At 36.0% G+C, this 13,684-nt stretch overlaps 2 protein-coding genes across 8 annotated transcripts in view; one reads left to right on the forward strand and one right to left on the reverse strand.

Moving 5' to 3' along the window:
- Nucleotides 1–699: 699 nt before the first annotated feature.
- Nucleotides 700–11,835, reverse strand: LOC139960297 (cyclin-F-like). Of its 2 annotated transcripts, none has more exons than XM_071958570.1 (14): nucleotides 11,701–11,835; nucleotides 10,605–10,768; nucleotides 9,891–9,997; nucleotides 9,386–9,453; nucleotides 8,229–8,416; nucleotides 7,697–7,750; nucleotides 7,274–7,381; nucleotides 6,580–6,657; nucleotides 5,968–6,287; nucleotides 4,898–5,021; nucleotides 4,369–4,549; nucleotides 3,822–3,909; nucleotides 2,835–3,086; nucleotides 700–2,517 (listed from the first exon to the last, which is right to left on the reverse strand). In XM_071958570.1, the coding sequence occupies exons 1-14, from the start codon at nucleotides 11,714–11,716 to the stop codon at nucleotides 2,196–2,198; spliced, it is 2,070 nt and encodes a 689-aa protein (XP_071814671.1). In that variant the 5' UTR covers nucleotides 11,717–11,835; the 3' UTR covers nucleotides 700–2,195. The 2 variants fall into 2 exon arrangements, with proteins under 2 accessions (XP_071814671.1, XP_071814670.1); XM_071958569.1 differs by having other exon boundaries at nucleotides 700–2,520.
- A 137-nt stretch (nucleotides 11,836–11,972) lies between these two features.
- Nucleotides 11,973–13,684, forward strand: part of LOC139960296 (protein HID1-like) — a 33,970-nt gene continuing 32,258 nt past the window's right edge. For 4 of the 6 annotated variants that reach the window (XM_071958562.1, XM_071958563.1, XM_071958564.1 and 1 more), the window contains exons 1-2: nucleotides 11,973–12,155; nucleotides 12,797–12,946. In XM_071958562.1, the coding sequence (XP_071814663.1) occupies nucleotides 12,090–12,155; nucleotides 12,797–12,946 (216 nt within the window). In that variant the 5' untranslated portion in view covers nucleotides 11,973–12,089. The remainder of the gene's footprint in view (nucleotides 12,156–12,796; nucleotides 12,947–13,684) is intronic. The other 2 variants (XM_071958566.1, XM_071958567.1) reach the window with 1 other exon arrangement.

The raw sequence follows: 13,684 nt of genomic DNA on the forward strand, positions 1-13,684 counted from the left end.
AGATGAACTGACCAAACTTGGGTTTTAAATGTTATGAAATATATTTTGGTATACAATAAATGCTCCTAACAAGCTCAAAATATGTACTGATAAATTCAAAAACAATGGAACAAATTGACATTTTCAAAACTGTTGCTCTAACACAAAAGTAAGAGCTAAACAGGTTACAAGTTACTACGGTAAAAAAAGACTTGTAGTTTAACAAATATTCCTGAGAGGGAGACTTGTGCAAATTCAATTATAATAACACATTCTTCCTCCAATTGCTCATTAATCGAACAATAATTTCCTTCAAACATAATTAATGTTTAAATTAATTACCAGGGTGCCTTATTTGCATCAAACAAACTATTAATTCATTTAATGGTAATATAAAAACAACATACCTTGAAATTTCAAACTATAATTTCCAAAAACAAACCATGTGATATATTTTTGACTATCCAACTTTAAAGGCTTGAATTAGATTATTAGTTAGACTATATGGCAACCTTTTTCAACCATGGAGATTTCACATCACCAACAGATACATCTGTTTTTGATAACTTTAGCAAGAGTGGATAAACAGAATGAAAAAGCTGGGTAAAAGGAAATATTAACCTGCAGCTATTCTTCTCAGAGGCATACTTCCAAATGCAAAGTTTAATTCATCATGTCTTGTACTGCAAAATGATATGCAGAGGGACCAAGATTTGTTCACAGTTTCAAATCTCTTTAGCAAGTCTTGCCAACAGAAAGTATGTGTAACCATACTATTAGAAACTTCCAAAGCATTACACTGTAATAACAAATTGTAAATACTAAACAATTCCCTACAATTATGATTCTCATTTAGATTGTGCATATCTGACTGTACATCAGAGTATTGCCCCTCCCCTTCCCTAATACACCCCTCCCTCAATAGTAAGTGCAATTGGATATAATTTCCAAAATTACCGTAACTTGCATGCTTTAAAAAGTTTGAGCTTCGAAATAACATGCACAGATACACTTTCGTGTATGTCACAACTGCATACACAGACGACACATTGATCCTTTATTACAGGTAACAGCTTTTCATCATGTAATCACCATGGTTACTGTTGTCATAATCACTTCACTTCTCATGAATATTCTATTAGATAGACAAAATACACTAAATATGCATTAGAATGATTCTTTTTTGTTTTGCATAGTTTGTCTGAGACCCTTCAAAAAGATAAGAAAGAAAAAGGGGAAAAAAAAAGAAGATAGATTTGAACTAAAAATTTGGTAAGGCACTATTATATGGAAGAAGAATAGAGATAATTATCATAAAGATATAGTAAAATAAAAATGTGTGCATAAAAAGAAAGAAAATAGTAGTAACTATGTAAACTAACTATACAAAAATGGAACCTTGTCATAAACCAAGAGGTTGACTTTGTAGGTTAAGATGTGTGCTATCAACTATCTTACAGGAAAGGTACCACCTGTATAAAAGAAACATGGTAGTAGATATTCGAACATACAATTTTCTGATGAAAAATATCGCTGTAACAGCAGACATGGAAGACAGAGAAAAAAACATCAATTCTTGGGGGCAAGATGGTGGAAACAGGTCAAGCCACATAGACTGTGTTCTTCTGTCACTGAACAGTCTTCTGTCTCCATTGGTTGCTAGATTTTCCAAATTTTGGTTTTTCTAGGATTCAGGTAAAACCAAATGTGAAAGGTGTCATCGACCAAGTTCGAATCAGGTAGCATTCACACTTGAAGATAAAGTCAATGCCAAGTGGGCTACAATATGATGTAATATATTTGTTTATTAAAGTAACAATGTAATATTTCCACCATTGCTGCTGATTGAAGGCAGTGACTGAGTTTTACCATTTTTATCCAAAATAATAAAAATGCTGTCAGCAAGAAGGAGACTGGGGCTAGGGTTACTAAATATATAGATCTATTAGGTTAACTTTCCTTGATTAGCTAGAAACTGTTTAATCCTGAGCTGCTAATCAAAGAAATACATGGTAACATGTAACCTCACACACTTTTTTTTGTCCCCACTACTAACTGTTCTCAACATCAGCATATTTCTGAAAATAAAAACTGAGGAAGAGATCACAGGCAAACCAAAAATACTGTCTCAAGAAAAAAATACTACTCTCTATTAATGCTGCAACATATGAAAAAAGAAGAAAAAAAAGCACCATTGTAGCTATGAAGTACCGATGTTACGATTCCATCGTCTTTCGTTTTAAGCTCCTTGGCGAGGACCTCAGACCGACCTCTACCACCCTGTTTTTGACATCTTGTAGTTTAATCCGACAGGTTCCTGATCGCAGTACCCTTAAGTCGATTTTCTTCCCAGAATTCTCTATCAGGATATAATCAGAAGGGTTGTTTTGTGACCTTCCACTCGACGATGGCCCCTGCCCTTCGACGTTGACCAGTTCGTGAGCTGTTGCCTCATCTTCTTGGTCTGAGAATTCTTGGGTGGGGGTGACCACTTCCTTGTCCCTGCTCTTACATTCTACGTCTTCATGGATTGAAACTCTGCTGATGGTGAGAAACAAGCCATAAGGCCAAGGGTTAAAACGAACCAATAACAAAATCTACACCAATGTTACAAACATTCATTAATCAGTGAGTCATAAAGTGATTACATTCGACTATATACAAGTTTTTTTGTCCAGCACATTTTTTCACTTTTTGTCCATTTGCAAGTCAAATTTTCATCTTCAAACTAAACTGAACATCAAACTTTAAGTTTTGAGCATTTACCAAAATGTATGCAATTTAGAGCTTTCTCAGAGACTTAAGCTAGAACGGCATGACCATTCAATCTCAAACACCAGAATAATGAAGTGTACCTTGTTCTTCTTGACTTTCTCGATGGTGACATCAAGAGGAATAATTCCTCCTTCTTCCGACGCTGCGAAGGAGTGGTTGGTTCCGTCCTCCTGTTACGGCGACTTCTCTCCTCGCATGAGAAGATGGTATGCAACACTTCAAGGTCCTTGGGAGGCAAGCTACTAGCGTTGAAGGTATGGCTTTCAGCATACCGCTGCTTTACTGCTGTTAGTTCAACATCCCTATGGTCAACAACTGGAGGTTTCTCAAAGCTGCAGAAAAAAAAACAGTTCTATAACTTTGAAGAACATAAATTTAATAACTCCGAAACAAATGCCAAGAAATGAATGACTGAAGAACATGCTTGAGCTTGGGGGGGAGCAGGTAACAGTCATCAGCATTTTAGCCAGAAATAGTAAGTGGGCTGTCCAAGTTTGTAGCCTTGTGAGATAAACAAGGACAAAAAATTCTGTAATTGTGAGTACTTATGTGCAGATTTGTAGCAGAGATTCTTAATAAGCTTCTGACAAATCTCCCATAGTTTTTGACCATCGGTATCTTGTGAATTCTAAATGTTCCTTGTCACTTTCACTCAAACATATCAGCTGTGTGTTGTACCTATTGCTTCTCAGGCTAAACTGTAGGTGTGAGGTCTTTTCTTATTTGTACAATTACAATTAAATTATTACATCACATTAAGTACTTAATTTATCAAATATGTTTAGGTAATTCATTACTTAATGTATTTATTTACTGGTAAATTGCCCATTATAACATCCAATAGATGCCTGGACAGGTTTCTGGCAAAATCCATGACTGAAATTATTACATACAACATACACAAATAGTTTCATCTGGACTACGATATACTGAAATGATACCTTCAAAGAAGAATCATGGTTCCTAAATTGACACAAGTGTACTGAACAAGACGGAGGATAACACCTTCCAGTGAAACAACATTTTACCCACATTTTTGTTTCCATAATTTGAAGTCACAGACTTACCATCTTTTATGCAGAGCCAAAGAGCATGAAGATAGATCCATAAGGGAAAACCCAGAGAATTCAGTCATAACACTAGGCCAAGGAGAACCTGTTAGGATACAAATGTAATCATCAAATGCTAAATTGCAAAATTGTTAGCTATGAAGCATTCTTTCCAAATTTGACTTATGTATTTTCTAGCAATGATCATTCATCAATCCAAAATCGGATTCATAACCCATTTGATTGATCGATCAATACCTAGACATCTTTATTAATTTCGGTCTGATGGTTAGAGTTGGGGGAAGGAGGTGTAATACAGTTTGGAGGGGAAAGGGAGAGACAGTGTCTTACAAATAAATTTCAGGTCATTTGAAGGCCATTCCAAAAGCTTTGGATGGAAAGGCTGAGAAAGGTGAGAGTGTTCCAACTCAGAAAGCTAAGGGAAAACTCATAACTACGAAATAGGGATAAGTGTTAAATAGATATATGCCATCCAGTTAATGCTGTGGTTACATTTAAATTACTTCAGACCCTGGGGTACTTAGTAAGAGGTCGTACGACTTACTCTGATTGGTCATGACCCTGGCTAATAGGAGACAGCTGGCAGCGATGTTTGAGAGCTGGAATGTACCAAAGTATGAGTGTAGCAGGGAGAGCTCGGCGATGTATCTCGCAACAAACTCACATTCCTTGCTCACAGGTTGGACTTGAAACAAGAGCTTCAAATAGTCTAGTACTGTAAGTTGCTGTGTAAGTAAGCACAAGAAAAATGGAAAATGAATGTAACAAGTCTAAACGACTCTTATTTAAAATAAGTCTTCCCGTTTTATCGCAGAGAAAGTTGTCGATAGTTGATACATCACTGCTCTTGATGCATAACACCACCAACTACAAAGCAGATCATGGCACATGATATGACTAAAACTTTACAGAAAGTGATCAATTAATTATACTAAATTCTGAAGATCTGCTAAAATAAGCTACTATTTTCGAATACTTTGACACAAACTTGCACAGCATGTGAAAAACATTCCTCAGATTAATTCAAACTTCAAACAGATCTTTTAAGACTAGATTTAGATAACCATTCATACTTTTAAGTTTCCACGTAGAGTTGCCACAGCGTCCCCCATCATTCTGACCACTTCGTCGTACTTGTAGGTCCCGTCGGTCAACCAGGCAGCTTCTCGTATGGTTATGATGTTATCCTCTTCCAACCTGAAAATGAACATTAATTATAAAAGTTATGTATAATTACCATGAATTGTTTTACAGAAACTAAATACAGACACAAAAGCTTGTCCTTCTCCACGTCTAATTCATTATTCAAAGAGACAGTTGACCGAGTAATATGCACGAGCGTTCAAATCCACTTCAAATTGAGATAAAAATATATGTATTTGTAATCATTTTGTTGTTACTGGTTAGTGAGGTGAGCTATTAACCATCCAATACAGAAAATTGTTGTGTCCTTTAAAATTTAATGTAATGTTTTACAGTTTCACTTGCAAACCTCACAATTTGTTGCTTGGAATTTAAGGTTTCTAGTGCAAATTTAGTGACAGTTGACAATTTCAGTAAGGTAACCTTTTCTTAGGTAGAGTAAGTTAGCTTGGTCATATTGTGGCAAATTTTAGGGTGACTATTATTTATCTCAAGACAGTAATGAAAAATTGCCATGACCTAGGAAGAGGTCTAAGTTGAGGTATTTCCTATCGCCCTTTATGGGAGAAAAATTATTTGAACTATGGTAATTACATGAAAATGGTAACAGCTTAAAAGTACCAAAGCTCAACCCCAATGTGAGATGAGAACTGCTGTGAACCTAATTTATTGAATATCTGCCTTTCCATGCTGAAATTAGACAATCACAGTCGAGAAACATTTGGCATAATTATATTTAATTCAACTTTGGTGGAACTGCTTTAAAAACATCTGGACATTTTCAAAAATTCCTCTAATCCACCCAAGTGATATTGTAAGATAGAGAAAAAGAGGACAAGCTAGCAAAAATTAGGACATATTGGAAAAAACCCATGCAAATTCAACACATATTCACTGTAGCTAAACACCATTAATGAAATAAATATCTTTTTTCCCGTTTTGTGGATAACTTAACAGTAAATCTACAGAATTCTGTTGCGTGCATATTTTTTTTACTTACCTGGCACAGATAAGCATACATGTGATTCCGACGAGCTGCAACTGACAGCGAGTGATATTACAGATAGAGAGGTAACGGTCAACGCAGCTGACCGCCAGGTGAATTGTCTGGCTGGAAAACTCCTTTAAGGTAGCTACCTCGACCAGCCAGTCCAGTAAGATGTACCGCATTGAGTTTGTGAAGCTGTGATGTCCGTTGAAGAGCGTCGGGTAGTTGATGCCGTATTTAGAAGACTGAAAAAACTTCCTGATGTTTGCCGTGACGATCTCGCGTGAAAGGTCACCAAAGTTTCCTTTGGCATATTCAGAGTACAGGCGAAGCTACAGCGGAAGTTATGAAAAAAAAGAAAAACCAATCAACTTAGAGTTATTCAGAAAGCACTGAGCAGTAGTTTAGTTTGGACTTAAGGATTTGTTGAACACTGTGGTCTCATCATAATGTAGTTGATGGTCCATTTAAAGGGCAGAGGGGCCACCCCAACAATTACTGATGGATGTTTCACCATTTAGCTGTTAATCTTAGTTGGGATGAATGGGGGAATAAATTCTTCAATCATAAATCTCAAATATGTCAAAGAGTTTCCCTACAAGCTTGGTTAGTTAGTTTATTTACCTGAGACTCCAGGCATCCAAGTGATGCTATGTCCCTGAGTTGACGAATGGATTCGAGCAAGTGAGCTGCATCTTTAGACTGATGGGAGAAAAATTAACAACATCACAAAAGTGAACACAATACACAACTGGAAACATATTCTTCAACTTGAAGAAAATTTATTTGTAGTGACACTTACATATTGCCAAACTTATATCATGTTAAACAAGCCAGCAGGCTCTTACATCAAAAATGCTACAAAAATATATTAAAAATTTATTTTAAGAGATTATGCAACATTTGATTATCATCTTAATTTGTTTTCCGAAACAGAGGCCTCACTGAACACACAGGACGTCCTCACAGACAATGAGGGCCCATTGGGTAGAGGGTTGGACACCTGTGGCTTCAACATATTCCCAGGTCTGCCAAAGGAGCTAATTATCAGTAAGAAATTCTTCTCTCATTGTTCTTAAATATTTGCCCCCGAACCCTCAATAACAGATCACAAACTAACACCTATCCCACAGTTGGTATTTAGCCAGAGCTAGTCCTTGCTAATGCCCCCCGCCCCCTCCCCAAAACATCAAGCATTAATACTGCACAAAACCTATCTGAGATGACCACCTGTCTTCCCACAGCTGGTATTTACCCAGAGATAGTCCTTGGCCTCCCCCCTCCCCCCATCCCACTCCCTACCTGCACAGAAACCTACCTGAGATGACCACCTGTCTTCCCACAGCTGGTATTTAGCCAGAGCTAGTCCTTGGTCAGCTGCTTGCTGGTACCATTGACGAATGGTATCATCCTTGTCATCACCATCCTGAAAGGAAACAATCATTGTACCAGTTAGAGTACCATGTTAGAGTAAACTGCAAAGGAAGAGGAAGCCCTGGACAAATATACTCTAGGCATCTTATGATCTTTCAGTTGAGTTGTGCACCAATTGATGGTAGCGAAGGTGTTACTCACCATCAATGTAGTAATGTATGTGAATAGAGTTCAAGCATACCTCACATGAGTAATAAAATCTCATTATAGGTACACTTCATGTGTTGCACTTTTGCAAGTGCTGAATATTATCAAAACACACTGAAGTATAACCAATACTAGCGCTATAAACCTTGTTGATATTTACCTCGAGGTAACTTTGAATCTTAGCCATACTGAATAGTACTGATGGGTTGAGAGCCTGCAAAGGGAAACAAAATCAAATAAAGTGAGGTAAGTTTCCATTATGATTAATCAGTATGAAAAACAAATGGTAAAAAATAACTGCAAACATATCCTTTTCATATACATTTTAGACAATGGCTTATTCTCCCTCAAGAAGGCCCAATATCTATATCAGATCTTCTATCAATGCCCAGCTTTACAATTAATATAGTAAATGGGGGACTTTGAAACAACAGCTGCAAGTCAAAACGACAATGCATTAATTCAGAAAGGAAAAACTACAAAAAATTCATGGTTACCTATTTTATCATAGAAAAGTATGTTAGTATAAAAAAATTGCAGGGAATTTTCCAGACCTATATAGTCCATACAGTATACATTAAATTTTCAAAGTTTTGACAGGAGTATATGTTCAGTAAATTATATATATATTAAAGTCATTTCTACTTATTGCCATGGTGACCACTGTTAAAGGACATTGACAATTCACTCACCTCTTTGTGTCTGTTTTGCTTCTTCCATCTGAAGAATGTTTTAGCTTTGCGGCACATACCATTTGTGCTCCAGGGTGGACGAATAAACAGCCACGTGAAAGGTACTGAGGTAGTATTACAAGCTTCTGCCTCCGAGAAGTAACGGCCGATTAGCATTTCATAATTCTGGCAGCTTTTATCCTCTGAAACTACAAAAGAAAAAAAAATGGTTACCAATTATCAGCAGAACTATAAAATCATATGTGAACTCACTATGAGAACATGTTAAAATGTGCAAGACTGTGAATGGTTTCAAATCGGTTCTTAAGACGTATATTTTTACTAAAACGTATATATGTTGTAACAATTGTTAAGCGCAATGAGAATTATTTCATAGTTTGTTTGGCGCTATATAAAAATTATGTATTATTATTATCATGTACAGTATGTCATCAAATCGTGCATTTGAGGAATTGTTACACATTTGTTGACAAAATCTCCCCTTTGTTCATTTACACACTTGATCCATCTTCAATGAATGAAATTCATAAAAGCAAACTACTGTAGGCTGGTCAGTTATCTTGTCTACAGACTGCAATGCAATGCAAGTGTGGGTTTTTATTCTAAGTGTTGATGCTCGCTTTGAAACTGACACACATTTCCCAAGGTCTTAAGCATTTTCTGTGATCTACAGGCTTTGTAAGTCCAGACATATTTGGGCAATTTTTATTTATGCTGCCAATGAAACAGCGGCTGCAAGATAATGTGTAAGCCTATAAGGTATTCTCTGACAAGTAACCCTATTCCAGATATGTGGTGACACTAAATATGACAAAGTTTCCTGTAAAATGTTTGGTCAATTATTTGTGCATTGTTTTCTCTTCATATTCTTATCTAGGGGATAGCCTTCTTTGTTAAATCCACAATCTTTTCAAAAAAATTCTTCTGAAGAACTAGTTAATGTAGCTATGTTGCCTGCTATGTTGCTATTACAAATCTGTACATATTTTTGTTAAATTATAAACAATTTTTTTTTTAAATATATGAAATGGAACAATTTGCTTCCCAAATACTTGTTCGAGGGCTCCACTTTACAATCAGTATTTTCTAGTTTTAGAAAACACACATAAAAGAAGTAAAATGTACAACGATACCTTGATTTGGCCAATAAAACTTACCTCCTTCTTTGTACAAATATGCTTGGGCAAGTTTAATCATAGCCTCCACGTTTCCAGCAATAGCAACTCTGTTACAAAATACAACAAAAGTATTCGTGAACCAATATTGTTAGAACTTAAATATTAAGAAAAACACCATATTACTTAAGATTTTACAGAAAAGCTGCATAAACTTACAAAACAAAATGGTTTATATTACATCTTGCATTCTTTAGAATGCTTAATTAAGAAGATTACCAAAGTCAAGTTAAAGGCTTCATGAATTGATCTGGTTTTTTCCTTGTTTGCATGATCAGCAAATTTTGGGTAACATGAAGAGAGCAAAATTTATTAAAACTCAAATTTGAAAGTGGTCATTGGTGCTGTCATATTACTAAATCGTATTTTGCAAAATTACTGACGAAATGCAAAAAGCTGATTTAAATTCCACTGTTTTTGCGGGTTTCTTAGAGTTTATCTGGCATGAATGTTATTCCAGTGTACTTTAACCATAATTAATACATACCTCTCAAATAAAGCCATATTTTCAGTTGACGGCCACCTCCCTACTAAGGAAACATCCGACCATAGTTTTTTAGTACCTTCAATTAATTCTTTAAATCTTGCATTAAGCTGTAAAAAAAGAAGAAGAAAATTCACACATGAGAATTTAAAATTTAAAGATTATTACTCTACTTGTGAGGACACATATATGTGCTAGAATGGATGACACCAATAAATGTTTTTATGTTTGCTGCATATGACTAATTGAATATACACCACAATTCAGCCACATCCCCTATCCCCCCAAAAAGAATCCCCAATCCCCCCCCCAAAAAAAGAAGAAGATGTATTAAAAAAATTCAATGTGGCCTTGTGTGAACTGGCTACATAGATGTTACCAAATTTGTATAAATGTAAACATTGTGCAACATTTGCTTGTTATAATTTACAATAAATGGGACTAATTAGTGAATCAACAATAAGCATCAAACATTTGTAATAAACAAAGTGTATACTGCCCCCTTTGGTGGATGTCATTATGCATTTCTTCAAATTTGTAAACGCAAAACATTATTGTACAAACTTATGAACGTGAATGATATTCAAAACCAGCAAAAGGTGTTTTTACATGTGTAATTGTTACTTGTTGAAAGTTGAAACTATTTAGCACATAGATCTAAAAATAACTAGGAATTTCTGTACTGCATATAAGATAAAAGGGTCCCTGGACATATACCTGGACAGCATTCAATAGATCTTGTAAATGAAGAAATTTCAAAATGTGAAGAAGCATTTCATCTGGAAGGTCTTCAATCTCTAGTACTGAATGATGAGCTGTCATTGATCGTAAGATTGGATGCGTCAAGGAACATCTTGTTCCATCCGCTTTCCTTGCAGGCACTGCAAAAGAAATTATAGGTGTTACCATAATTACCATCTAAAATTAATGCAAAATTTTATGACAATGCAGCTAACCATTGAATCTGATGAGTTAATTGGTAAATCTAGGCTTTCCACAAAATTGAGATTTTAGCCTTGGTAACCCAATTTAAGTTTAAGTCAATGAAGAGTGCAAAAAGCTATGCAACACAATTCAGTTTTTGTTATAAGTGTGCATTTATTACATCACACCTGTGACAATTAAAACATATCAAAATCTCAAAAATGGTACCTTCAAACTGAACGATTTCACTGGAATGTGTAGAATATTGTTTACATGTTTTAATAAGTCAAACATAACTTTACAACACTGAAAACAGTGCAAAGTCGGTGCTCCCAAGGTAATTATGCAGGGAGCTGCGAGTAGCAGCTCCCTGGTTATAGGCTAGGTTTTGTATGCATTCATGGCCGGGAGATATGTCAATAAAATGGTGGAACAATCTCAGGGTATCTATAAGTACTACTACTACCAATAATTCTTGGCCAGATGTGCTAAGCATCAAATTCAAATGCAGTGCCGCCAGTAATAATAATGCTAGGTAGGACTGAGTAGGAGCAATACCCGCTGCAACTGTGAAATTAATAATCATAGAAATGCTTCGAAGAAGCTTGGCTCTGTATTGTATTTGATAACAGGTATATAATTTTAACTTACGCTACCGGAGCAAACCTAGCTTAGGCCTGTCTTACTCCTAGGACAAATGAGTGGGACCGAGGCAAAGCGTACTATGATCTTGTATTAGTTGTACACTAGCACTGTTTCTAGTATTACGTAGGCCAAGGCCTAACAGTTGAGTTAGTCGCCGGAAAAGTAGTCTGGCGGGCCTGTGTCACTGCAAAGTTGATTTGAAAATTACTTTAATCTAGCAATTATAGAAAAGACAGTTGCTTACCTTTTTGTATCCTCATTTTTGCAGTCTATATCGCCTTTCTACGGAAATTGAAGCCAAAATACGTACTTTTTCCTAACGAAGCTCTTTCCGAGACCTCTACTGTGCGCTCTGTGAACAGCGTCTCAACGACTACGTACTTTGAAACCGACAGTTCAATTCACATGTGCATCCTCTGTTTTGGTATTTATGCAAGTTAATTGGCTAGTCAAAATGAATATTCATAGTTAACCGACTTCAAATTTTTATGAACTTTAACCTTTCTGCATATGACGTCGTATTTGTTGACGAGGATTACATATATCAAACAGGTGAATTTCACACAGAATCCTGAACAGATTGTAAAATATTTCTCAGGCTTTTCTGTGTTTGGGGTATGGTGTTTAAATAAAATGGGTGGGACAGATTCGAAGCTTAATTTCAGGAAGGCTGTGGTTCAACTTACGACAAAAACACAGGTAAATGAGCAAAAATGTAGGTTGCGCGAAACTAATTTGTCAAGAGACATCACACGACAACCAATACTCAATAGTATCACTGGCCTAACCAATACTAGCCAAGCGTAGACCTAGTGTACTCTTATCAGTGATACTGCACTACAGACCACAGTTACTGTAATGTTGTTTAGCCTAGGTTACAATAAGACCATGAGGCATGAGGCCTAGTATAAGTATAACCAACCCACAGAAAGGCATAGGCCAAATGATATTGAGCCCAGTGAAGCACTACTTCTAATCAGGTACGTATTACTGAAGGAACTATATACTTAATCGACTGAAAATCCTACATTTACTGTAGTTTTAGTTTTAATGATGGTGGGAGCTATTCAATCAATTGTTGATTCAATAAAAGATGGTGTTCATGCTTTACCTTATTGATATCAGTTCAATAGGTGTTGCTCTTGTGCTTATTTATCGAATCGTCAGTTTCAAAAACTTTGCAATAAGTGATATATTGGTACTTACTTCACCCATGAGATCCCTCTCCCAGGGTGTAGATCACACTACCGCACAATCTGCCCGGCACTCAAATATTCCCGAGTATATCCCTGTAGATGTTTTGACTTTTGAGTATATGTAATATGTTTATTGTTTTGCAGCCTGTTGAAGCGGGAGATGATGCATTTTGGGATCAATTTTGGGCAGACACTGTGACAAATGTCAGTGATGTATTTGCCCTGATCCCAGCAGCAGAGATCAGGGCTTTGAGAGAAGAATCTCCTTCCAACCTTGCTACACTCTGCTATAAGGTATTTTCAATTCACTTATTACTTATTGCACTACTCTCTAACCTGTCTCACTCAACAATTGCATTTTCTAAAACAATGGTTAACAAATTGGTCAGATGTGTAGCACTGTGCTCCTTATGGCCCAGTCCAATTTTCCTTTTTCATGAAAAACTGGTTCTCTATTGTTGGTATTTCTATAGACCAGTGTACGATGATACACGTTTGATTGATCAGTGCTGCTATTGTTACCAAAGTTGCCTTTCTTAATTGCAAATCATTATAAATGTGTGCACAGCAATGTATTTAATTAAATTGTGATTGGACATAACAATGCGTGGAAGGGGAATTTGGGATATGATTTTTCATGTAAGTCTATCACTGAAATTTTAAACTAATTTGGGGCATAATTTGAAGGATTTTTAATCACTACTGTAGGCTGCATTAATCAGGAACATATTCTTCAGTGCATTGTCCCTGTTGGTTTTATCTCTTCAGGAACTCTTTTGGAATAAGTTATACCACCAATGACTTTTTCCTCAGGTTATTTCAACATGTATGCAAACATCTAAAGCAGTATAGTACATGTCACTATGAGCACAGCAATATTAAATACATGTTTAGAACCAACCTCACATTTCTTTTCACATGTAAAGCAGCTTTTTGCTTCCTTTTCTGTGGTTTTCTCAGCCTCATAGACCCCACGATGCTATAACGACATACATAACTAGCTTATCTATTTAATTTTAACTTCAAATGGTG

Source organism: Apostichopus japonicus, chromosome 19 (genome assembly GCF_037975245.1).
Source record: "Apostichopus japonicus isolate 1M-3 chromosome 19, ASM3797524v1, whole genome shotgun sequence".
NCBI lineage: Eukaryota > Metazoa > Echinodermata > Holothuroidea > Aspidochirotida > Stichopodidae > Apostichopus > Apostichopus japonicus.